General features: G+C 52.4%; 1 protein-coding gene across 1 annotated transcript in view; it reads right to left on the reverse strand.

The window, feature by feature from the left end:
• Positions 1–950: 950 nt before the first annotated feature.
• Positions 951–26,147, reverse strand: part of SLC7A5 (solute carrier family 7 member 5) — a 32,563-nt gene continuing 7,366 nt past the window's right edge. Inside the window, exons 2-10 of the mRNA XM_002194897.7 lie at positions 22,158–22,283; positions 14,380–14,485; positions 13,959–14,003; positions 12,379–12,502; positions 10,555–10,658; positions 9,866–9,962; positions 9,280–9,429; positions 8,373–8,550; positions 951–6,746 (exon numbers count right to left, since the gene is read on the reverse strand). Coding sequence (XP_002194933.4) covers positions 6,691–6,746; positions 8,373–8,550; positions 9,280–9,429; positions 9,866–9,962; positions 10,555–10,658; positions 12,379–12,502; positions 13,959–14,003; positions 14,380–14,485; positions 22,158–22,283 — 986 coding nt within the window. The 3' untranslated portion in view covers positions 951–6,690. The remainder of the gene's footprint in view (positions 6,747–8,372; positions 8,551–9,279; positions 9,430–9,865; positions 9,963–10,554; positions 10,659–12,378; positions 12,503–13,958; positions 14,004–14,379; positions 14,486–22,157; positions 22,284–26,147) is intronic.

Here is a 26,147-nt window from a genome sequence, read left to right on the forward strand (position 1 = left end):
CTGTGCTGTGGGAACATCAGTGCACAAACCAGAGTGGTCGGAGCACATCCCAGGGTGTGCAGACTGGTGTCACTGGTGGGGCTGGAGCAGCATCCCACAGATCCATGGGGATTGCCCAGATCCAGTGGGATTTTCCTCCCTGCTTTTGTATTTCCCTGTTCTCCAGGCTTTGCCCTGTCCATCTCTTTTCCAGTGGCCTGAAGCAGGAGATGATCCCTGGGTGAGCTCTGCTGACCTCCCTCTGTCAGAAATTACTTCTATCAGCGCTCCCTCTCGCCCAAACAATAATTCCCTTTTCCAAACCCCATGGGAGGCTCAGTGAGTCCCTCCGTGTCACACCTGAACTGGCTGTGGAATTTGTGTGACATTTGCTCAGCCCATGTGGCACCACTGGAGTCTCACTTTACTGGGATTTCTCCACAGCTTTTCCTGCCCATTCCTTCCTCTGGGATGTGTTTGTGTCCCAAGGGAGCAGCCCCAGCACCACCCTCTCCTTTAGGAAGGAAAACCTCAGAGTTCTGCCCTCTGCAACCCAAAATCAAATCCTCCACCAAGCCCTGGGAGCCGGAGCATCCCTGCCCTGCTCCTTTCCCACTGAAACTCCTCTTTTCCAGCCTGGAATGGACAGGGAAGAGGAACTGCAGCACTTCTCCCATAAAAACCTTGTCCCTTCCTACTGCTGGACTTTCCTTTTACTGCACAGAATTATGGACACACCCTGGGAATTGGGATATTCCTCCTCTGCTCCCTCCTCGTGCCCACAGCTCTCCCACTTCCCCATTCCCCTAGTTTTAACCTCAGGAAAATGAACTAGAATTTTTAAAAGGAGGATGGAGATGGAGGCATGGATGCTCTCATTGCTCCTAAATCCAGCTGCAAGAGGAATATTTGGAAACCCAGGTGCTGATGGTGGGGGATAATCATGGAAAAAGAAAACTTTTCGAGGCAAAGACCAGCAACCAGAATGTTGTAATTCAGCTTTCTTTGTTAAAAAACAAAACAACCCAAAACATAGAACAACCCAAACATTGAACAGATTTGTTAAACCACAGACATAAAAGAATCAAGAAATACTACCAAAAAAAAAAAAAATTACATTGCAAGAGACATCTTGTTGTCCAAGGCCATTGGATTCAGGAGCTGCTGGCTGCCCAGCCCTCAGTCAGTGGAATTCCTGTGCTGCCAGGAACACAAACATTGCGAATACACAGCGCTTACTGGAGAAGAATTAAGACTAAAAGATATTTACCCCTTTCAAATAAATATAGTGTCATCTACAGCAATATTTAAATTAGTAAAACAGGTTTTTTAAAGCAACCAAATGTAACAAAATTATAAATCAGGTTCAGGTTTTCTTGTGTGTGTTAAGAGCCTTATTTTTTCTGTGTTAAAAAAAAAAAAAGAAAATACAAAACAAAGTATCTCTGAAAAGTCAGATTCTCCACCAGGAGTGAAGGTCACCCTCCCTTGTTCTGAGGGGGGAGAGAGCTCTGGGAACCACTCAAGATCCTCCCTCTCCAAGGATTTTGGTGGGACATGGACCTCCCCCTGTCCTCTGAACAATTCTGGAGTTTTTTTTCCCCGTGCCTCTGCTGATCCCAGCACAGCCTCACCAGGATGAGGGAGAGCTCCTGTGCTGGGCTGAACGTCAGCCCTGGGGAAGAACTCAGGTGTAGCTATAAAGTCTCTCTTAGGCAGTTTAGAAATTAATTCAGTGTTTAAAAAAATACTTTTTATTTTTAATCATTACCACTTCCACAGCTGGAGGAAGCAAATCCCCTTCTCGGGCAAGGAATAATCCTCTGGATTTGGGATCCTTGGGATCACCGACCCCGAGCCACCAAACTGGGAGCTCTTGGTTGCACCAGAGCATCCCCCACACATTCCCAACCCAGTTCCAGTTCCAGCTGGGAAGAACTTGAAAAGCCAGCAAAATCCTGGGTGGAACTCCTCAAGGAGCCACCTGGAATGAGGAGCCCCTGGAGCTTCCCTCACCACAGAGGTCTCCAGGGTGTTCTGGCAGGGATGGAGGAGCAGATTCCCATCCCTGCAGGGATGGAGGAGCAGATTCCATCTCTGCAGGGATGGAGGAGCAGATTCCCATCCTTGCAGGGATGAAGGAGCAGATTCCCATCCTTGCAGGGATGAAGGAGCAGATTCCCATCTCTGCAGGGATGAAGAAGCAGATTCCCATTCCTGCAGGGATGAAGGAACAGATTCCCACCCCTGCAGGATCTCCCTGCTTGGCAGCCAGGCGTGGCTGGCTCTGGTTCATTCCAGAGCTCGGGATGCTCCCAGGGCTGGTACAAGGCTGGAATTCAATCCCAGCCCGAGCTCAGCACCAGCCCGGAGCCGCCCTGCCCTGGGGCTGCCCTTTGCCAAGCTCCAGGAGCTGCTTTGTTCCAGCCCTTTCCCAATTTCTTGTCATGAGGTTGCAGAGTGGATGGAGGAAGAGCTGCTGCATCCCAAGGGAACAGCCCCAAGCAGCCGGGGGTTGTGTAAGGACAACGTTTGGCAGTTTCCTCATGGATTTGTTTTGTAATCTGATTTTCTCCTAACACCTGAGAGTGCTGTGGCCTCGGCTGAAGGCACAGGGACCTTCCCAGAGTGAGTGGAAACTTTCCCTGGGATTTCCTGCAGCCAGACCAGGACTCTGCCACTCTCTGCAGGGTTGGGAATCACAGCTCCAGGGAACAGCCCCACTGCCCCTGCCCGGACCCACCACAGCAGCCCATGGAGGAGCCCAATTTATTCCCTTGCCTGAGCCACCCACTGGGAGAGGACTTGGACAACAACAAAGCCACTTCCCAGGAGTTTCAATCCAGCTGAAGGGCCTTTAAAGTTTGTTCAACTGTGCCAGAGTCCCTTTGAACTCCGTGGCCACCGAGGGGGCCGTTCCAAACAAAAGCCTGTTTACCAGAACATGGTGTCTGAGATGGAAAACACTGCAAATTCTGCAGGAAGTTAAAAAAAAATAAATCATTAAAAATCCACCAGGATGACATAAACCCCCCTGGTTTTTGCAGGGCTGGTTTCCCTCCCAGCTGGAGGAAGGGCTCATGTAGAAAGAGGAACCCAACGGGAATGGAAGTGCCTGGCCAGCAGCTCCTGCTCTGTTTAGCAATCCCTGCAGGATGCAATTCTGTGAACACCCCAAACAACTGCCAGCCTGGGAGCCTGAACTCAAAAACAGCTGGAGAGGAGCAAGAGTTGGAAGCTGGGGTCAGTTCAAGGAGCACGGGATCATGGCACAGCTGCCATCGGGCTCCATCACCTTCAAGGTCTTTTCCAAGCTGAATTCCACGGACAGAACAGCTCCAGCTGGACTTGCAGGGAGCTGCCAATGGAACAAATTCCTGTGGAACCTCCTCTAGGTCACTGTGGTTGCAGAGTCCTTGTGGGGAGCGTCCATCTCCCTCCCTGCCTGACCACAGCCTCCAAAGAGCACAGCAGAGACACAACAGGAAAAAATCCCAGTGCTGGGAAGGATGGGAAACTCTGGGAACTCTCTGTCGCTCCCCCTGCCCTCCCTGACACATCTCACTCCATATTTGAGGAAAACAACCAGCAAGGTCTTTCCCAGGGGTGAATTCTCCCTTTTCCATACCCAAACCCATCAGAACAGCACAAGTTGGGGGCAGATGTTGCTGATCCAAGGGAAAAGCTGCCACACCGGACAGCAGAGGCTGTGGCAGACATTTCCATGATTGCAATCTTCTTGTCTTTTCTTTCTAAAATGAAATTCAGTTTTACCCCTTCCCTCATCATCTCCCAAACCTCCAGGAAAAACCAACCCAAGCTCTTCCAGCTGCGTCACCAAGCTCTGGTGGAGGGCAGCTACGGGGGATCAATGACTCCAGGGTGAAAGAAATCAGCTTTTTGGCAGATCAACTTTGAGATGTGAGCTGTGGCTGACCAAATCCAGCCTTTTTGTGGCTCTGTGCTGGTACCTGGTTCAGTTTCTTCCTAAACCTCTATTGCCAAGGAGATGCTGATGAGATGCTCATCAAGGTGGGATCAGTGCCAGAGCCTCAGGTTAGTACAAGATAAAATCTTCAGCAGCAAGTGAGAAATCATGGAAATCCACAAAAAGCAAAGCAAGCCAGTTAAGGATTTAATTAAAATCCGTTGATTGCTTAAAAAATATTTTTTAGTGTGACAGCTCCTCTTTCAAAGCAGTGTGAAAGGGGCACCAGGAGGACACTGTGACGGTCATCTCCTGATGGACAATGTGTACAAGCCAACCTTTGGGGGATCTGGTCCCAGTCCTGAGCTCTCTGTGGAGGGCCCTTGGTGTCAGCTGACTTTGGGTTGAGATTCCAATGCCTTTGCTTTGCATCCCAAGGAATTCTGCTGGTGGGTTTTGGCACTGAGAGCCCCCATGCTGAACCCAGGTCCTGCAGGAGCTGCCCTGAGACCTCACAGCCAAAAAACCTGCAGCTTTGTGTGGCAGGTGACAGACCGAGGTCCCCTCTCCATGGAGCAGGTCTAGCAGGAGCTCTGATTTCCCATCACTGCTCAAAACCATCTCAGCCTTCAGCTGGAAGAAGCCAAAACTCGAGTTCAGGTTTTGTGATTCCTGACCTTATTTATGCCAAAGCCTCTCCACAGGCATCAGATCTGAGATGCTCCAACTCATTGCACTGGCCAAAAACCTTGGGGTCTGCCCTCTGGATATTCCCAAAGCAGCTGCAAATCCTCCTGGATTAACTCAACTGCCAGGGAGATGGACTGGGAATCTCCACAGTCACCTGAGCTGGATTGGGAATCTCTACACTGTCACTGAGCTGATTTGGGAATCTCCACCCCAGCTGCCATGGAATAAAGAGCTGATTGTCTCCCCTGCTCCTGCCTCGGAGCAGGACACGGGGCTGGCAAAGTGGGAGTGTGGAGCTGCACCTGGACACGGCCACAGAGCTGGGCAGGAGCTGCCCCTGCCCCAACACAACCTGCAGTGCTACAGAACCTCCCAGGACAAAGGCTGAGTGAGAACCACAGCGTCCCTAACACCCCTTCACCCCAAAGAACTCTGCTCCAAGGAGAATCCAGCGGGAAGCGACAGCTCCTGGAGCAGCCTGGCTTCCCAACGGCCACGTTTAAAAAAAAGGGAAACAGTTCACCAAGCCACCTGCACAAAGCACAAGCACAAAAATCTGCAACAGAGACAGCAAAGCAGCTCCAGTGGGGAAAAGATCAGAATTCCAGGTGATGTCGGAGCACAGAGGCACAATGAGCAAATGGTTCAGGAACTACAGCTTTCCAAAAGGTGATACTTGAACCAAAGAAAGCAGCTTGTCCCTAAGGGGACAGTGCTGACCTACTTGGGAACTACAGGAGTTCTGGGGCTGTCAGGGATGGGATGGCACCGCCCATGAGAGCAAACCAGGATTTCACATTGCAGATCGTGGATGGTGCTCAGGGATCACTCCTGGAACGGGGGGGTGGTGCTGGGACCTGATGCATGAAGGAGGATCAGGCCCAGGCTCTGCTCCTCAGAGCAGAACTCACCTTCATTACTCAGAGGTGGGGAGGCTGGCACAGAGCAGCTGGGGCTGCCCCTGGGTCCCTGGCAGTGCCCAAGGCCAGGCTGGACAGGGCTTGGAGCAGCCTGGGACAGTGGGAGGTGTCCCTGCCATGGCACGGGTGGCACTGGATGGGCTGTGAGGTCCCTTCCCACCCAAACCAGATCTCCAGCAGCTCGAGGTGGCTCCAGCCAGCCAGGACATCTGCCCTTCTCCACAGCCCAGAGCCAGTTGGTCCCATCTCCGTGGCACATTCCAGAGGAAACACGGCAGGACAAAGGGAACAGCGCCAGGCAGAGCACAGACACTGCCCAGGGATTGTGCCAGGGCAATCCCCACCCTTTATTTCTCTCAGCACGTGGTTTAGGGGCAAGCATGGCTCCCTGAGCAGAGCCATGAGGAGAGAGAGCACAGAGCTGCTCATCCCATGCTGGATGAAAGCCTGGCACAGAAAAGCATGGAATGAGCAAGCCGAGGACTTGGCCTTCTGCTGACTGCAGCTCCTGAAGGAACTGCCCCCTCAGTGCTCATTCCCAGGGATGGGCACTGTGGGGAAGAGCATCCTGGAGGACTGGCTCAGCAGCAGGGAGCTGGCTTGGATCTGGGAGTGGTGATCCAAATCCAAAGGGTGGCAGGGCCCCGAGTGAGGGGCACAGTGACACTCGGATGAGGCCCCCCCACATCCAGTGTCCAGCAGCATAGGGGGGTGTGAGTTTGGGGGAGTGAGACAACATCAGCCAACCTCTGCTTCCCACCCCCCACCTGGGCCAGGTAAGGCAGCTCAGGACCCTCCCAGGGCTCTGTGGCAGCTCCAGCCCCCACCAGGCCCTCTGAACACTCAAACCAGGCTCCAGCAGACCCCAGAGCCAAAGCAAAGGAGCCCCCAGAGCCAAGCACAGCCCTCACACACATACAAAGGGCACAGGCAGCACCCCTCTGGAACTGCCCTTTGGAATTCCTCCTCCTGGCTCGTACCAAGGACTTCTGGCTGCTCTGCAGGGCTGGGAGGGGCTGGAGGGGCTGCAGGAGGTGAGCAGAGCCTTGGGGCAGTGGTGGCAGCAGGAGGCAGCTCCGGCGCCTGGGACTGGGGAGTGAGGGGTCGGATCCTTGTGTCATCTCAGAATAACCTTGTGCGTTTCCTCGAGCTCAGAGTCCCTGCTTTTCCTGCCTAGGATTCCTGAGGAACCACTTCCATCAGCTTCTGGCACAGCACGGTGGTGGAGACTGCAGAGAAAGCACAGGAAAGGTCAGGGATCACCCCCAGCAAAACCCTGAGTCCATGAGGGAAGGGCTGAGCCCTCTGCCTCCCCACCCTGAGTCCAACTAAGGCTTGAAATATTCCACAGATAGTCCCTACTCCATCCCATGGACACCCCTACTCCATCCCATGGATGCTCCCTACTCCTGGACACAGCTTCTCCTTGCCTGCTGACACTAACTGTGGACCTAATTGTGGATGCTCTGAATGGGAGCAGCCAAAATTGAGTCAGGAATCAGCATGGAAAATCCAAGGTGAAGCTTTTACTTCCAATTCTGAAAGCCACGTGAGCCCCCAGCCTCTTCTGAAGGACAAACCCACCCAAAGTCCCCTGTCCTGCACACAGAGCAAAGGCCACTGCCTGGCTCAGGGCAGGTGGGACCAAAGGGACCGTTCCAGGTGCAGGTTTCCCAGGAAAAGGTGCTAAACTGGAGTAATTTTATTATCCCACCCATCCAAATACTCCTCTGCTCTGCTCTGGTTGGAGATCACAAACTATTCCTGCATGGTAAAACTAATTAATTCTAAGCATAACCAAGTGAGACTCAGATCAGTTGGAGGTGATCCAATTACCTGCAATATATCAATAAATCACATTTAAAGCTCCTGTGTTTCTCACTGGACATTTGCAGAACTATCACTGTCTGTTCCCAGAATATTTTCAATATTCTCCTTACAATCCTTTGGTGGAGGAAAACAATGAATATGGTAATTTACCACCCTGGCATTGCAAAATTGGCTTTTCCAGTAACTGAGCCTAATATCCAGGGTAAAAAAGTGAGTGTGGGACAGAGGGACAGAGAGAGAGACAGGGGGAAAAGAAGAAGAACAAGTGCTGAGTGCTGCTGAAAGCTTTTTTCTTCCTCATGAAACACCCAGCTCAGGCTGGGCACTTCTCCTTGCCTGCTTTTCTAGGTCAGCCCCTGGCAGGAGAGGGGGAGGCAGCTGCTGAGCTCAGTCACTCGGGCAGCAGGGATTGACTTCCTGGGCTGTTGTTGAGGTTCCATGTGCCAAGCACAGCCTCTCCATCCCTCAAACACACCCTGGCCTTATGGCAGCTGGTGGAAAACCTTGGAGTAGACACCTTAAAAATAAACCTGAGAGAAAACATCCAGGGGAGCTCCCCTTCTCTCTGCTCTGCTGCCACAGAGGGGATGCCAAGGAAAGCTTTGTCTGGATCCCAAATGTCAGCACTGCTTAAGCCACGGGCTGGGACTAATTGTGGATTTTCAGCTGTCAAATGGGGGCCAGCTGTGCTCAATCCTTCCTACACCACTGGGAAGGGATTCTTGGCTGAGCAAAGGCTTGGCCCTGGGCTTTTTCAGGAGCAGGGAATTCTGCTCTGCTGCTAACAAGCTCTTTGTCAGGATTAAAATCCCCCAAACACATGGTATTGGTCCCAGACTTCGCCATTATTGCACATCAGGATGCATTTTGGATGCCTGGCATACATGGTAATCATCAGGATAAACTTGTTCCCATGAAAGAAGAATGGAGCAGAGCCAGGATTCTGGAAGCTTCTCCAGAGGGAGGAGAGCCAGCACTGGGAAACTTCTTGGGAGCCAAAGCTGCTCCTCCCTGGAGATACTCACAGATGCCTTGGAGAACCCACTTGGGCTTGTTCTGCCACCAGACCCCGAAGAAGTAAATGGGGATCCCACTGAGGATGATGGCAAAGCCGATCCCACACTCCTTGGGCGTCATCCAGAAGGAAACGGCGATGAGGAACAGGCAGGCCAGGATGAAGAAGATGGGCAGGCAGATGTTCACCTGAGCAGGGAGCAAGGGACAGCTTAGCAGATGTGCCAGGGGAGGCCTTCCAGCACTTTATCCAGCCTGGGAGGGACAGAACTATTGATCCCCCACGGCCAAGAGCCTTTTTGGACCTCATTTCCATAATTCCATAGCCAAATCATCAGCACCAAACATCCAGCAGAGGCACAGCACAAGCTGGGGCTGTTTCCCAAGGGACTCCAAGCAGGGCACCCACCAGAGCAGCCCAGCTTTGAGAAGAAAACCCCAAAACCTGTGGGAAGAGCCAGCCAAGATTCCCTTTGGGAAGTCACTGGTCCAGGACCATGGGTTTGTTTCCCTGTGGGTGCTGCTGCTGGGCAGAGTGTGCCATGGGATGAGGAAAAAACAGCTTTTGGGGAAGAGGCACCAGGGGCTGACAGGATCTTGGCCTCCCCCCAGATGGGACACGGGGCTGCCAAGCTGGCCAAGGACACCAGGGACAGAGCTTGGCATGGGCTGGCTGCTTTAGCAGAAAACTATTTTTGGGGAATTCCACAGGGGTAGAGTGTTACACTGAGAGCCACAGCCTGGGATCTGTCCTGGGACTCGGGGAGAGTAATCCCACCACAACGCCCTGCCCCTGTCACCCAGAGCTCCAACACAACACTGCCCTGCAGTCCCAGCCCCTTTTCCATGCAGGAGCAGCAGCTGAGCCTCCCCTGGTGCTGGGGAGGGGTCCCCTGGCAGTGCCCACCCTGGTCTCACCTTGATGGGCCTCTCCAGCTCTGGCTTCTTGTAGCGCAGCCACATCATCCCGATGATGGCCAGGGCCACACAGAGCCAGTTGAAGAAGCTGAAGAAGTTGATGACTGAGAAGATGTTGTTGGAGAAGGCATAGAGCAGGGTCATGACACACTGAATTTAGGGAAAAGGCCATTAGGAAAGGGAGCAGGCAAAACCACCTATGTTACAATACTAAACAGGGGTATTTAGGGGAAATACCTGCCAGGAAAGGGATCACACTGTTTTTTTACTTATTTAAGCTATTTTCAATTGGTGCCTGGAACCATTTCATAGGATCATGGAATGGTTTGGGTTGGAAGGACCTCAAAGCTTAAAGGACCTCTAGTTCCAACCTCCTGCCATGGGCAGGGACACCTTTCCCTATCCCAGCTTCCTCCAGGCCTTGTCCAGTCTGGCCTTGGACACTTCCAGGAATGGGAAGAATTCCAAGACAGAAGTGGACAATGAGGACATGATGGGAAGGGTGGGCACATGCAGGAATGGCTGTGGCTCCATTCCAGTGGGATCCCAGCCCTGATCCATCCCCCAGCCCGGCCCCAGGGCTCACCGTGAACACGAGGGACGGGACGGGGGTGAGCAGCCGGGGGTGGATCATGGACAGGATGGAAGGCAGGTGCCCCTCTCGGGATCCCACGAAGAACAGCCTGGGAGGGGACACAGAGAGGGGACACAGTCCTGTCACAGCCCTGCAAGGCTCTGTGCTCAGCACAGAACAAGTGGGGCCAGCCCGAGCTCAGCCCTGAGGCAGGACTGGAACACCAGCCCTGCTCACCAGGGAGGCTGGACACGGCCAAGGAATGCAGGAAGGATGGATTTCTATCCTGCTCTCCAGGGACAGCAATTAAGTGACTCCTCAGGCAACCCAGGGATGTGTCAGAGCTGGAACCATGTCAGTCCTGCCCCTGCCCAGCATTTCACCCCTTCCCGAGGGATTCTCATCCCTGAATGTCCCAACTTTCTGCTTCTCATGAAAGCCACTTTCTCAGCAGCCCCAAGCCCCGAGTCTGTGTCTGGTTCTGTTTATTGACCTCACCAGGACTTTGCCAGAGGAACAGAAGATTGACACCACTAAAAGGTTGCCTTTAATCTGGTTTAAAGTCTGACTTTGTCTTCCTGCATTCCCGACGTGGCCTCCAGGCCCTGCAGACTTTGTGTCTGCCCACAGCCCCTCTCCAAAGGGTGAGGAACTGAGCACAGCCTGTAAACAAAACCCACAGGATTGAGCAAGGAACCTACCGGGAAGAAGTGAAAAGAGATCCATTGACAGACCCAAAGCACGAGAGCCCAACAAAGACAGGGATGATCCAGGACATGACACCAAGGTGGTAGTTCCCAAAATCCTAAATGGGGGACAAGAAGAGATATTTCATGCTCACAGTGTCCCAAAAAACTCAGAGCTGCCTACAGAGAGTATTTGGAGAAATCTCAACAAATGCCACATCTCAGTGCTGAAGCTGTGACGGAGTTTCCCAAATTCCCATGTGCTGCTCCCCTTTCCTGAAAAAGCAGATTGTGGAACTGCCAAAATACATCAGCAGCCAGCCAGCCCTTCCCTCGGGGCCAGGACACGACATTTATCCACCAGCTATCGGAAAGTTCAAGACCAAACGGAAACGGAGCAACTCAGACAGCAGCTCCTGCCAAGTGCTGAGTCAGGGGCTGGGACCAGCCCTGGGGACACACAGGGACCTGGCCCTGCTGTGTCAGGGGCTGGGACCAGCCCTGGGGACACACAGGGACCTGGCCCTGCTGAGTCAGGGGCTGGGACCAGCCTGGGGACACACAGGGACCTGGCCCTGCTGAGTCAGGGGCTGGGACCAGCCCTGGGGACACACAGGGACCTGGCCCTGCTGTGTCAGGGGCTGGGACCAGCCCTGGGGACACACAGGGACCTGGCCCTGCTGAGTCAGGGGCTGGGACCAGCCTGGGGACACACAGGGACCTGGCCCTGCTGAGTCAGGGGCTGGGACCAGCCCTGGGGACACACAGGGACCTGGCCCTGCTGTGTCAGGGGCTGGGACCAGCCCTGGGGACACACAGGGACCTGGCCCTGCTGAGTCAGGGGCTGGGACCAGCCTGGGGACACACAGGGACCTGGCCCTGCTGAGTCAGGGGCTGGGACCCAGCCTGGGGACACACAGGGACCTGGCCCTGCTGAGTTGGGAGCTGGGACCAGTCCTGGGGACACACAGGGACCTGGCCCTGCTGAATTAGGGGCTGGGACCAGCCCTGGGGACACACAGGGACCTGGCCCTGCTGAGTCAGGGGCTGGGACCAGCCTGGGGACACACAGGGACCTGGCCCTGCAGCTTTTTGTCGCAGGCTGAGCCTGTGCTGCTCCACTGCGGGTTTGCAGCAGCAATATGGGATCGATTTCCAGCCTCTGCTGTTCCAGGCCAGGCTGGACAGGGCGTGGAGAACCTGGGACAGTGGAAGGTGTCCCTGCCTGTGGCAGGGGGTGGGATGGGATGAGCTTTCAGTCCCTTCCCACCCGAACCACTCCAGGATTCCCTGCAGCACAGGCTGTAGCTGGAGTAGGGCCTTGGTCCCAAGCTGAAGGATGGAGCGGTGTCACCTGAGGGGCTCAGCTCATCCTGGGCTGGGAGATTCCCCCTGAAGCCCTGAACAATCCTGGTCAGGCTCAGTCTGCAAGGTCTGCTCCTTTCTGAAGCCATAAGGGTTCCTGACCACACTGGCATTTTAACTAATACAAGTATTATTTTTCTCTCTTAATTAAAACAAGGAAGACACGGAGAGAGAACAATCCAGTTCAGTGTTGGCTGAGTGACCTTTCCCCATAAATATCAAGCTCTGGTAAGTGATGGGCAGTCACAAGGCCAGCATGAATGAAGCTGCAGCACTGAGTGCCACCCTCACTGCTGCCCAGGATAATCCCCTCGGGATCACGCTGTTCTTCCCTGCTCTTTATCTCCTGCTCAACATCAGGGTTTCTGCAAGCAGCCCCGAGCAGCCTGGAACAAAGCAGGAGATGTGTGCAGTGATTCCAAGGCTGATTTCACCTGCCCTGGGATGAGTCAGGCTGGAGCAGCGGGATCTTACCACGGCCACAGCCTCGGACGTCAGCATCTGCTCGGTGCTCAGCGTGGTGAAGTAAGCCAAGTTGGTCAGCACATACACCAGCGTGACAACAGGCAGCGAGATGATGATAGCCAGGGGCAGGTTTCTAGGAAAAAAACATCCATTGTCCTGGAGCAGCTCGCAGGAGGGAGCTGCTGATCCCAGGGATGGCCACCCTCCCGTGCTCGCTGGCTTTGAGCCACTCTGTTCTCTGAGCAGGCACTCACTGCTCCCCTGGGACAGGGGATATCCACAAGGGAACAGCTGCCCAAGGAGTGGGGGTCTCCCCATCCCTCAAAAAACACCTGGATATGGCACTTGAGCCATGGTTATTGGTGAACATCATGCTGGTTCACAGCTTTAAAGGTCTTTTCCAGCCTCAAGGTGGCCCCTGAACAGCCTGGAGGCTGCAGATGGAGAGGGAAGGATGATGGCAGAAGGGATTTTTTGCATGGAGAGGCCCTGGCTGCCTAGGCAAGCAGGAATCCAAGATATTTAATTAAAAATAACCAGTGGCATCAGCACAAGGATTCTCTCTGGGCAAAAGAGCTCCCTGGTGCTGGGGGGATTCCTGGGGGAAATGGAATCTCAGGGATGCACTGGGCAGTTTTAGGCTCTACCTAAACTCAGCTGTCTGGACTGAGGGAACTCAAAGAAAAGGAGTTCAGGCACAGCCTAAGCAGGTCTGTGAACAGCCTGTGTTGGTACAAATTTGCCTTTCCCAACAGTTTAATTTCATTTGTGAAGGGAAAGTGCAAAAGGAGACCCTGCTTGGTGCCACTCTAATTGCTCCAGCAGAGCTCCAAGCTGCAGGAGCAGAGTCAAATACCACAACTGCATCCAGCAGACATGAAAATAATTGCAAAATGCAGCCCCCCCTTCTGCTGTTTCTCTGGGAAGGGGCGGATCCAGCCCTGTGCTTCCCAGCAGGACCAAAGCAGCCCCAGGGTCAGCCAGGATGGGCTCTTGCACAAGTGCCCCCGAGCCTCGGCTCCCAGCAGCTCCCAGGCACCTTCCCAGGAGCAGAAGGGATTTCTCAGCACTGTTCTGCTCGGCTGAGGGCCCCAAATAACCTTCCCAGGAGCAGAAGGGATTGCTCAGCACTGTCCCACTCTGCTGAGGGCCCCAAACAACCCCGAGAGGCACGGGCAGAGCAGGAAGCAGCTCTTGCTCAACAGGATGGAAGAGCACGGGACAAACACATGGAGAGCAGCACAAACACATGGACAGCAGCACAAATGCTCAGTGGGAGTTGAACCAAGGCAGCAATAAAGCCCTGAGTGCTCTTTCCTGGCCCATAACTCACAGAGGTGTCAAGCCAAGGAAGCAGAGATTTCTCTCAGCGCTGATAACACAGCACGGGAGAGCAGGGAAAACAACAGCCCTGCTCCTGCAGGAATTATTGTTCCCTTTCCCTGATTCCAGGGAGGCAGAAGGTCATTAATTTATCTTGTTTTCTCTTTTTTCAGATGAAGACCTTGGCTTCGTTAAACACACGAGGAAAGGGCTTCCCCAAAACAGCTGCTTTTCCCCAGGGAAGTCATGCCAGGACTCACACCTACCTGTAGGGATTTATCATCTCTTCTGTCACAAAATTCAAGTAATTCCTGCAATTTCAAAAGGACAGAGGTTAATTTTAGTGAAATGAACCCCACCAGTTTAACTCATCTGCACAGGGATTCCAGGAGGGGCACAGGCACTGATCCTGTGGGAAAACTTAGGATGGCTGATATCCAAGGCCATGATGGACAGGGCTTGGAGCAACCTGGAATGGTGGGAGGTGTCCCTGCCCATTGGATGATCCTGAAGGTCCCTCCCAACCCAAATCATTCCATGATGAGGATGACTACCAGTGGCCTCTTTTCACAGCAAATGGAGCAGCAGGTGCTCAGAGGACTGACAAAGGAGCCCTGCAGGAGCTTTAGTTTGGAATTGGAGCTGGAATTGAGCTCAGTGTGGGAGGGAGAGAGGGCTGTGCCTTACCATCCTCCATAGGCAAAGAGGCCGCTGTACAGAGCCAGCACGATGTTCCCAACGCCCACCTTGGTGCCCTCGAAGGATTTGTCAGGGGTCAGGTTTTCCACATCACCTGCAGGACACAAACCCTGCTCACAGCCACGGCCTCTGAACCCCAAAGGCCTCCAGAGAAACCTGGAGGCTAGAGCTGCTCTTAGGATGAAATTATTTTAATTATCACCCTGCTGCTTTTTGGGTTATGCTGAGCACAGGCACGTTTTCCCTCCGGTTTTCCAAAGATCAATCCAGCTGGGTTCATCCCCAAATGATGACCCCAAAAACTCATCTCAAGCAAGGACTGATTCCTCCAAACTTTCTCACACTGCGACGTGCTGTCGCCAAGGTGATGTCCCAGAGACATCCTGGGGACCTTCCTGCTGGAAGATGCTTTGCAAACAGAGATTGTCACATTGTCCTCTCAACTCCAGGCTGCTGGCCTTCGATAAAGCCCCAGGATTTCCTGCACTTCCACCAGCCACCCAAACCCCCAGAAACCCAGGATTTCCTCCAGTCCCACCAGCCACCTGATAAAGCAGAAGCCTGTGGCAATCCCTTTGATTGAGGGAAGTCAGGTTCTGGGGGTTTGGATATCAGAAGTCACCTTCTTTAGGGCCTGATGATCAAAAGTTCCTGTTGTGGATCTGCTTTTGAAAGAAAACGCCAGAAATAGAAGATTTGATTGTGCCTCTGGTCGCAGCTCTCCCTGAGCAGCCCCAGGTTTATTTATTTTGCTTTCAAATGCTCTGCAGTTGTTTTGTTCCCTGTCTTTGATGGAGGGGCTGGCTGTGGGACAGGGATGGCAGAGCCTGCTCCCAGACAGAGTGCAGGGAATGTGGTGGGATCCAGAGGGGCACTCTGCACCCAGGGGGAGCCCATGTGATTCCTCTTAGGGCAGGGAGCTCTCCTAATCACCCCCAGCAACCACATCACAAGGCAGTCAGCAGGGCCCACAGCTTAACCCTTCACCCCTCGGCACTGGGCACCCAGGAGGTGCTGCTGGAAAAGCTCAGGGATGCTCCAGCAGCAGGAATTTTCCCTCTGGATGGCCTCTCTTCTTGCCTCACTGGAAATTCTCCCTCCCCAGTGCCACTGCTGCAGAGGCTGGGTGACAAACGTGGCCCTGGAACAGCTCCCACTCATCTTCCCAGTGCTGGGGAAGAAGGATTCTTCCTGCAGCACCATCCTGGAGCATCTGTCACTGATGGGGCTGCTCCAAAGCTCTGCCAGTGAGCTGGAGATGCCCTGCATGGGGGGAGAGCTCCATCTCCTCTTTCCTTCTCCTTCCCTGACCCTCCAGCTCTATCCTGATCCTTTCCACCCTGGGCATTGCTCCCTTCTCCTTTCTCCCTCCTGTTGAATCCTGACCAGGGTAGAAAGACATTGCTTATCACAGCATGGGAAATGCTCTCTGCTGCCCAGGGAAGCAGCATCCCTCTGTCTTTCCCTGGCTGGAGCCATCTCATGTGCAGGGGGATGCTGTGGGTGTGAGCTGCTCATCCACAGCCTGGGAACCCATCCAGAGTGGGAAACCCAAGGTGTGCAAGGCTCCTCCTGCCCAGATCCCAATCCCAACTGTTCTCTGCTGGAGTCACCTCTTTCCCAGCAGCTCCTTGCACCAGAAAGGTCTTCCCTGCATCTCCCTTGGGATGTGCAGGATCTATTTGATCCTCCTCAGCAAAACGCACCAATCCTTTTCTAAAAGCAAATCTGAGTGCAACAGGAGAGCCAGGAAATGCAGAGACTGATAAAAGGCTGAGTTTAACCTCAATTCCTGCCTTGCAGGTTCTGCACAGAATCCCAATTTAGCCCAGGTGAATCAAAGGGCTGAGCAGGAGGGGTGGAATGTGATCCCCTGCATCCCTCAAGCTCAGCTTTCCCCACCTCATTTTCTGCCCTTCCTGAATAATTACCAGTCTGGTTCTTTCCAGGCCTTTTGTTATGGGAATAAGAGACACATTTTGTTCACAGTGCCTGCAATTAGAGACTGCAGCAGCACACGGATGGACTGGGAGAGCTGGAGGCTCTCAGGATATCTCTTCTCCAGGGTTTCAGGCTCTCCGTGTTCCCACCCTGATCCATGGACCATCACCCAGGAGGATGCTCCTGAGCAGCACGAACACCATTCCATTTCTTGTCCACAGCTGGACACCAGCTCTTCCAAAATCCTCCTTGTCTGTCACAGGCAAAACCCTCTCATACCAAATGTTCCTTCTCCTGAGGCAGCCAACACCTCACTGCCCTTCCCACCTCACCTTTGGAGAGCTGGAGCTCCCCAAAACCTCCCGAGTTGTTAAAAATTTCCCATTTCTGTGCCTCAGGGTCAAATGGATTTAGCAACGTGTCAGGACACAATTAAACAACCAGAGGAGTGCCTGTATCTCACCATCTACAGCATAAAAGATTTTTTCCTTGTATCTCATCTAAACCTGCTGGTTTAAAACCATTTACCCCTCATCCCCTCAACAAGCCTTGCTGAAAAATCCCGAAATTATTTAGGTTTGATCCTAATTTGGAGCTTTGATCCAACCCCACCTTGCCAAGCTGGGGTGTGCTGGGGGAGGAGGGAGAGCGGCTGTGCTGCACCACCTCCAAAAGCTCCCAGGCACTCACTCCATCCTCCAAGCCTGGCCAATTCCAGCCGCAGGATTTTGGATTTTTGAGTCTGGCTGAAATCACGGTTACAAATGTGCAGGTGAGGCTGCCAAGCTCAGCCTTGGGGCATCCCCAGCTCATCCCTGCTCCAGGCACTGCCCGGAGAGCCCCAGCCTGGTTAGCCTGGTTTGAACCGGCTGTTCCACCGCACTCTGCTCTACAATTAACCAAATTAAGGTAACGAGCTGTGACACAAAGCCCATTTGGGCTCCTGCAGCTGCCAAGAGTGCGGGAATTGTGCCGGGAATTGTGGCGGCGCAGCGGGGCCCTGCTGCGGGAGGCCTGAGGGAGGGCCCGGCTGGGCCGCTGCGTGCCCGGGCCCTTCCTTCCAAAATGTTCATTTGCTCCCCAGTCATGTCTAGTCTGGTTTTAATAGCACAGCAATCTTCTCCTGCACAAAGCGGTGCAGCATAATTAAATATTTTCAACTTGCCCCAACACGGCTGTGGGGAGAGGGGGCCCTCAGCACATGGGGTGGCTGTACCCAGAGCCCCAAAGGAGGAGGAAAAACAGGGACAATTCAGGGAAATGAGGCAGGAAAAGCGTTTGCCACCTGATTAATCAGATTAATTTGATTAATCTCATTAATCTGCAGCAGGAGGCTGCTGTGATTTAGAGGGGCACAGTGTGGTAGCTGTCCCTGCTTCGCTGTCCCTGTGGCCAGGGGAGGATGAGGAAGGAGCCTCCCTGCAAAGCTCCATAAAAAGCATGGCAGGCTTTATTCGGGATGCCAGGGGACAGCAGCAGCAGGAATTGTTGTCCCTGCCATCCTCCTGTGCCCTCAGGATGTTCCCCATCCATTGGGTTTGGCTCCAGGGAGGATCCCTGGTGGGCTCCAGGCTCCTGTCACCGCTCCTTGGCTGACCAGGGAATCCTGGAATGCTCAGGGTGGGCAGGGACCTCAAAGTTCCTCCCGTGCCACTCCTGCCATGGCAGGGACACCTTCCACTGTCCCAGATTGCTCCAAGCCCTGTCCAGCCTGGCCTGGGACATTCCAGGGATCCAGGGGCAGCCACAGCTGCTCTGGGAACCTCTCCAAGTCTGCCCCAGGGCACAACCCCAGCTAGCCCTGCCAGTATTGCTTGTAAAAAGCTGTTTAAAAAGTGATGTTGCGGCTGGAAATCCAGAACTTTGCTAGGAGGGTTCTGAAAGTACCAGAAGGATGATTCAGACCTTCAGTGAGCAGAGCTTGGCTCTTAAAATGCCATTTTTAGTACTCCAGGTGCAAGGAAACGTCTGGCACTGTGGGGTTGAGACATCTGGGTGCTGCTTTCATTTATCAAATCCCTTTTGCTACAAAACACCCCTTTGGCCACTGTATTTCTCCCTAGGGGTTATTCTGGTAATTCCCAGTCCACATTTTCTTCCCTGCCTTTTTTGGGTGAAGAATCCTGTGACTGAGGGAGAGGGAAGGAAAATTGAGTCTCTCTTCCTTTCCTCCCAGGCTTTGAGCAATGTGGGACAGGGAAAAGTGTCCCTGCCCATGGCAGGGATGGGACTGGAGGAGCTTAGAGATCCCGTCCCACCCAAATTATTCCATTATTCTACAAAAAACCAAAAAAACCAAAACAAACAAACCCCAAAAAAATGAAAAAAAAAAAACTAACAAAAAAAACCCCCAAAAAAAAAAAAAAAAGACAAAAACCAGCAACAACAAAAAAAAGCACAAATTAAAGCCAAATCTCCTGTCCAGCCTAAGCTCTGCTCTGGAGTGAAACCTGCCTGCTCTGTCCTTAATTGACCCCGTGCTGCTCTGGCAGATGCAGCTCTGCATCCCTGACAGCCCAAGGGAGGGAGGCAGGGAGAAAAATGCTGCTGCCACCAAACAGCTCCTGGAGGCACCACAGAGCAGGGATTTTACAGCCAGGATAAAGAAAAGGGACAATAAATAAAGGGACAATAAATCCAATAAAAGCAATTCAATAAAATCAGTGTTAAATTCTATTTCTTTAAGTCCCAAAGGCCCAATTCCAGGTTTTTAAGCAGAGCTGCTGGTGAGAGATCACAGCAAGGGCTGGAGCTGCATCCCTGCTCCAGCTGCCTGAGGGCACAGAAACATTCCAGAAACCCTGAGGCATCATCCACGGGAAAAAAACAGACATCAAACATGTCTGTGATACGTTTATTTCTAGTTTTTTCACATCAAAACCTTTCCTGAACTGCCTCACCTGTAAAAACCATGAGGGTGTGCCTCAAGAAATACCCTGATTTTTTGACCATTTCACACCTCAGTCAGTTTTTAAAGGAAGTTTTAAGGTGCGGATATAACTACAGAGCTATGTGTCACATCCAGGGGAAAAACATCCCTCAAACCTGCTGTCCAAATCTTCTCTATGATCCGGTCTCAGACATCCCACTCCTCAGCAGAGGAATATGGACAAAAAATACCCAGCTGGATAGAAAGTAAATTGAGAGAGCTGGTAAAATAAGAGAACCAAAATAAATCTTGTTTTCATCATCCTGGAGTGAAAAAACTCTGATCCTCTCTATGTTTTAAGTTATTTCTATTATTTAAGTAAGTTATTTCTATAAGTAAGCTATTTAAATAAGTGATTTATTATTTATTTAATTTGAATTAATTTATTTCTATTATTTACAGGTTATAATCTGGAGGCCATACACAAGATCTTACAAACCAATACCCAAATCAAGGACTTTTCAAACCACAAATTTCCAGCCTCAAAAAGGCTTTTAAAAGTTTCATTCTTGGATTAATAAAATAATTGCATCCGAAGCAGCTCAGTTCTACTGAGTCAACCTCCAAGCACTCGAAAGGCTGAGTAGGGAACCAACTTCCAGCCTCCCCCTTTGGGGAGGGCAGGGAAGGAGTGATGGGAAACAGCTGCTGACAGGGAAATGTTCTTTTATGGGGCAAAACTGCCACAGAGTCTTTGTCCTTGTGAGATCCCTGCTCTTCTGCAAACCAGGAAAATGGCCAAGGAGAGGAGAGAAAAAGCCAAAAGCTGAAGGTGGGAGGTTAATACAGAGAGATTTCTGTGAAATCACAGAAATTTCCACATTTCAGCAGAAAAAAATGTGGTGTTGCTCCTCTGGGCTGTTTATGGATACTGGGAACACAAACCAGCAGTAGGACAGGGACCAGTAAAACCAGTTCATTGTCCAGAACATCCTGGGAACACACAACCCCATTCCCCCTGACAACCAGCTGGGTGTAGGTCTCACCCCAAAACTGCTGCCAGCTTGGATGGGCTCCGCTGCTGGTGGGAAGAGCCCTCTTTATCCAAAAAACCAACACTGGAACAGGCACAGGGTGTGGAAATGTGGGACAAAGCTGGAGGACAGGGCAGTACTCTCCCATTGTCACTGAAAACGAGAATTTTTGTGCTTTTTTTGAATAAAAAAATGAAGAAAAAAGACCATTTCTTGCTGTATCCCTGCTAAAAGCACAGAGTGACCTGGAATGATTGAAAGGAAAATGGAGCAAGGTGCAAACTGCAGGTGGGAGCTGAGGAAGGGACAGGAAAGGAGCTTGCACATTCTTAAGGATTTAGCAGAGAGCCTGGAAGCTCCCTAAGGAGATTAATAAAATCCATGATGGAGCCCAGGCAGAATCCCAGCTGTGGGATTCTGGACAAGCAGGAATGGTCACCTGGGACAAATCTGGAACCAGGATCTCCTGTGGATCCCAAGGATCCCACTCTGATCCAGTCTGGTTTGAGGGTTGGCTGCTCAGACAGGGAGAAAAGTCTTTGCTTACAGGTGTCACTGTCCAGGAATTGCTTTTGATCAGCAGGAAAATAAATCACAGGGAATTCTCTGCCCTGCAAGGTCTGCACAGCCACAACCACCTGAAACTGCAACAAACTTCAAAGGAAGTAAAACAACTCCTGGGACACATGAGGGGAAGGGGGGTTTTATTTTAACAGGGCAGAAATCTCGTCTAGTTTAGACAGAAAACAAGGAAAATTTCATGGATTTCCATTGAGGGCAGAAAGTAGCTCAGCCTCCCCAGAAAGGCCAAAAGAACAGCACATTCTGAAGATGCAAATTAAGATTCTATCTGCAAACAAAGCCCAGTTGTAAAAATCTTCATGGTAAAATGTTAACCAACTAAAAGAGATTTATCATTATTTATCCTTTTCCTCCTGGGAGAGGATAAGAAGGTCCAGCAGAGCAGGCTGGGGAGCTGGGCAGAGAGAGGAGGTGTGTTTTGTGATAAGCCTCAAACAATGTCCCTGTTGAGTGTCTGCACTGAGCTGGAAGAAAATAAAACCTCTGACAAAGCAAGAAATTCTGCAAAGACAGCACTGGCTCCCAGAGCTGAGACAGGAATTAGAGACCCACGGGCACACACAGACACACCCCTGTGCAGGGACATGATTCCCTGGAGATCTTATCCCCTTTTTACAAATAAGGACAGGACTGTTCCCCAAGACACATTTATTCCCACAAAACTTGCACCAAAAAGCCACACTTTGGTTTAACTGTGAGTTAACTGCGTTTGGAACAAACTCAGATGGGTTTGGAACAAACCATTTCCCTGCTTTGAGAGGATTTTATGGGTGCATGAAGCAAACCAGCAGAACCACCAGAAAATCTGCTTTATTTTCCCATTTTTGTGTCCTTTTCCAGGTGCCAGCTGAGAGCTCCAGTCTCTCTGTTCCTCGGTGTCCCTGGGTGACCCAGAGCTGGCCTGAGCCACTGCACACCTGGACCAGGATGAAGGGAAATGTGCAGGGGGAGTTTGTGGAAGGATTAAGATGACTGGGAGTGGTTTGCACATGCAGATAATTCTCTGTGAGCAAAATGTTACAAAGAGATTTCCCAGTGCAGCAGCACCAACGTTTTCACTCCCTGCAATCCCAGAGGGAGAAGCCACAGTCTCTGTGGAAGTGGGAAAGACTGTAAGGGGTTTCAGGAGCATGAAATCAAGCCTGGCACATAAAACATAAAACCCCACAAATAAAATACAAAACCTCAACCTTTGGCAAAGCTGGAAACATCCCCCAAGCACCTGAGAGAACGGAGAGGTTTGCAAAGCTCTGGAGCACCTGGGGTTGGACTCCTGGGCTATGCTCCTCACCCTGCTTCACCTGCAGAGCCCCAGAAAGAGAACAAGGAACAGAACTCACCCTTGGCCAGCTGCACGAAGCCCAGGATGATGATGAGAGCCAGCGCCAGCAGCTTGGCAGCAGCAAAGGCGTCCTGCACACGGGTGGCAGCTTTGACACTGTAGCAGTTCACAGCTGTCAGCAGCACTGAGGGGACACAAAGGGACAAGGTCAGCACCCAGGAGACATGTCAAATGCACCAAAAATCACAGTGAATCTTTAGGTGGGATGTATGGAAGGAATTCCTCCCTGCGAGGCTCAGCAGGCCCTGGCACAGATGCCCAGGCTGCCCCTGCATCCCTGGGAGTGTCCAACGCCAGCTTGGATGGGACCTGGAGCACTCTGAGGTGTCCCTGCCATGGCAGGGGATGGAATGAGATGTTCTCCAAGGTCCTTCCAACCCAAACCAGTGAGTGATTCCCCTTTGCTACAACAACCAACCAGAGCCTCTTCCCAGAAGAGAAACTCACTGAGAGCTCTGCAGCCTCACACTTCTCAACTGCACCCTTTATTTTGGCAGCAAGTGCTTTGAATAATGCCTGTGGTCCTCAGACATGGAATGGCACTGCTCCATTGGAAAACATTCCTGAGGGCTTGCAAATAAAAGGAATGACTGCAGCCCCCTACAGCAGTATTTGCTTGCTAAGAAGCTCCTGCTGCCCACAAGTTGCCCTGTGGGTTTACTTCCAACCTTTTTTTGCCATATTCCCCCCCAGCTCCTCTGCATCCCACTCCTGCCAGCGTGACATTCCTGCCAGGAAGGGCACAGCCTGACCCAGGCCTTGATTAAAGCCTCTGCTCCTGGCTGGGCTTCACCTGCTGCAGAGCAAATAATGGCAGAGCTTTGCTGCCCTCACAAATCACTGACTATTTTGGTGCCCTGCTCCCTCGCCAGAGCCTGCTGCTTGTTATGGACACAGGCAGATGTCACAGAGGGTGACAGTGCCCACATGCCCTCCGTCCAGCCCAGTGACCCCTCGCTGTCCCCAGCCCGAGCATTCACCAGCAGCTCAGGGAGGAGCAGATCCCCAAATCTCCTCCTGGAGCTGGAAGCTTTTCCCTGCAGGATCCTTTCCCAGCTCCTTCCCAGAGCCTGCAGCTCCTTTTCACAGGAGCTCTTGATCAGAGCCAAGCAGCTGCTGCCCGAAACATCCCAGTCCCAATCCTGAGGGGGTGAGCTGGAGCTGCACACCCACCTCAGAGCCCAGAGCTGATCCCAGAGTGGGTGGGGTTGGAAGCACCTCACAGATCCAATCCCACCTCTGCCAAGGGCAGCGACACTTTCCACCACCCCAGGCTGCTCCAAGCTCCATCCAAGCTGGCCTTGGGCACTGCCAGGGATCCAGGGGCAGCCTGTGCCAGTGTCCCAGGATCCAACGGCTCCCAGGATCACTGGCTCCTTCCCCCACCCTCCCGTCTCCAGGATCTGCTGCCATTCCAACACAGGAGCACCTCAAGCGTGGAGAAGTGAGAGCTGCATGTGTCAGGAAGGAAAGCACACGATCCAACCCATCCCACAGGGGTGACAGGCAGCAGGAAACAGGGACTGGAGATGGGTTTTGTACCGTGCCCTTGGAGCCCTTTGGGTGTGTGGCTGGGACTGAAATGACCCCGAGCTGGTTTTGGGGAAGCAGAGCCACGCTGGGGTCACAGGACAGCACGAGCTGGGCTCTGGCCAGGAGCAGGGGTGAGTGACTGTAGTGACAGATGTGCCACACCACTGTCCCTGTGCCAGGCCCCTCCAGGACACACAGAACAGGAACAGGTCTGGAGAGCTCCCAGCCCCTGGAGCAGCCCTGTCCCGTGGGGTCACAGCTCTGTCCCCGCAGAGGGACACTGGGACAGCCTCTGGGGACAGGGCAAAGGGCCACGGTCAGATAGCAGCGAGGAGGAAGCACAGCTTAACCAAGTGACCTTACAGTGCTACAGGGGACAAGGAAACACAGGGAATGTCACCCAGCGAAAGTCCCAACTCAGCCAGTGAAAGCACCTCCAGTGAATCCTCAGGGCAGAGAGCTCTGGAGCAGGATTCCCTCTGACCAGCAATGACGACAAAAATAAATCTGCCCTTATTTACAGAGGGATATTTAGAGGATGAGCTCACCCAAATAGAAGCATGCTGCTGCTGCTGTGGTGAGGACAGCCCTGAGAGGTGTGACAGTGACATTCCCTGCCCCATTTAGGCATTCTGTGTCTGTGGCAGCAACTGCTTCACCCCCACTTCAACACTGATTTTTAGGGGCTGCAGGTTTTCCCTGCTCTGGTTCTGTAGAGTCCCCTGGAGGGTGGTGGTGAAAATTAAAGGCAAAAGTTTCCTACACAGTCCAAGTGTCCGTGTTCAGCCCAAAGCCCTATCAATGCCAGATAAACAGACTCCCTAAAAATGAGAAAACACTTTGGGATCAGAGAGTAAACAGGACTGTAAGTTTCTGCTGTGGTCACCAGTCAGAGCTATTCCAGTCGCATTTCCTCCGCTTTATTTTTCCCCTTTACAATGGTATTTGTCTTTCCAAAATGAGCACAGTGGAGTTACCCCACTTCAATACCTCCAACACAGGAATGGCCAAGAATCCCCCAGTCTCGCCCATCAGGAAGAATCCTACAGACATCAAACAGGATGGAAGCTTTTCCACAAAACTCCAGGACAAATTCCAGTGGCTGCTGAGCTTCTCAGGAGGCTGGGATTTCTTAGGGCAGCCAGTTTGACTGCTTTGATCCCAGATGCTGCCCTGGCAGGCAGGGGCTGTGGGATCCTCCTGGCAGCACTCCCTCACCTCGGCTGAATCGCTCCAGGAGAAACACAGCAAAGCTGCACAGCTCCACCATAAATCAGGGCACTGATACAGAGAGCAGGCTGTGCTGCCCTCATTCCTGCAGTGTTTTCCTAAGGCTCCAGCCCTGTCAGCCAGCAGCCAGGCAGAGCTTTGGAGTGACCCATCAGGGCTGTGCTCAGGAATCATTCGAGGAACAAGGATTTCAGTCCAACCTGACGTGCCACGCCTGGCTGAGCCAGCAGCCCCTCTCCAAATCTTTACATAATTGGGATAATAAGTGTTAGAAAGCTGAAGGGATGGCAGATGGACAGGGAGTGACTTTTCAGAGAATCCCAGATTGGTTTGGGTTGGAAAGAACTTTACAGCTCCTCTTGTTCCAATCCCATGGGCAGGGACACCCAGGTTGCTCCAAGTCCATTCCAGCCTGACCTTGGGCATTTCCAGGGATCCAGGGGCAGCCACAGCTGCTCTGGGCACCTGTGCCAGGGCCTCACCACCCTCACAATAACAAAAGTTTCCCTACACCTAATCTAGCTTGGGTTCTTTGTTACTCATGACTCTAGCAGGAGAGATCCTGGATTTTATTCTCCAGGTGTTCATCCCTTCACCCTCCAGCCCAGTCTCATTCCAAGGCAATTCAAACCACAGAATGAAATTAGAGTTTCTAAATGCACCAGCAGGTCTGGCTTCAATATTTCCTCTGTCCTGCAGTCCCTGCTGGCTTCAGGCATCTCACTGAACCTGCTCCACTGGCACCCACCTGCACAGCCAAGGAATTGCCCATTCCTGATAGGAACAAGGACAAACTGATTAATGTGACACCAGACCCAGGACTTTACCCACAATTCCCATTTTATGGCTGTATCCCTTTGAAGTCGCCTCCCAAGCTCTTGCCCAGACACAACTCCTAGAGGACAACAGGAAAAACTGCAGACAGATAAATGGATCAATCCCACCTAGGTGATAAAAGCATGGAACAACAACAGCTCCTGTGTGTCTGGGGAAAGGCAGCATGGGGAGAGTGAGGCTGTGCAAACACGGGAATGGAGCTGGACACAGCTGAACCTGGCCTGCCACTTCTGATGCAACAGCCTTGGCAGCATTCCTGTCCAACAGGCACAGCTGCAGCTTTCCCAGGATAACAGAGATGGACACAGATCCAATTCCCACCTGGAACTGCCTGGGGGTGACAGGAGCTTGCTCAGCCCAAGATCCTCCTCAGCAGCATTGCAGGTGA

This window comes from Taeniopygia guttata, chromosome 11 (assembly GCF_048771995.1).
Source record: "Taeniopygia guttata chromosome 11, bTaeGut7.mat, whole genome shotgun sequence".
Classification (NCBI taxonomy): domain Eukaryota; kingdom Metazoa; phylum Chordata; class Aves; order Passeriformes; family Estrildidae; genus Taeniopygia; species Taeniopygia guttata.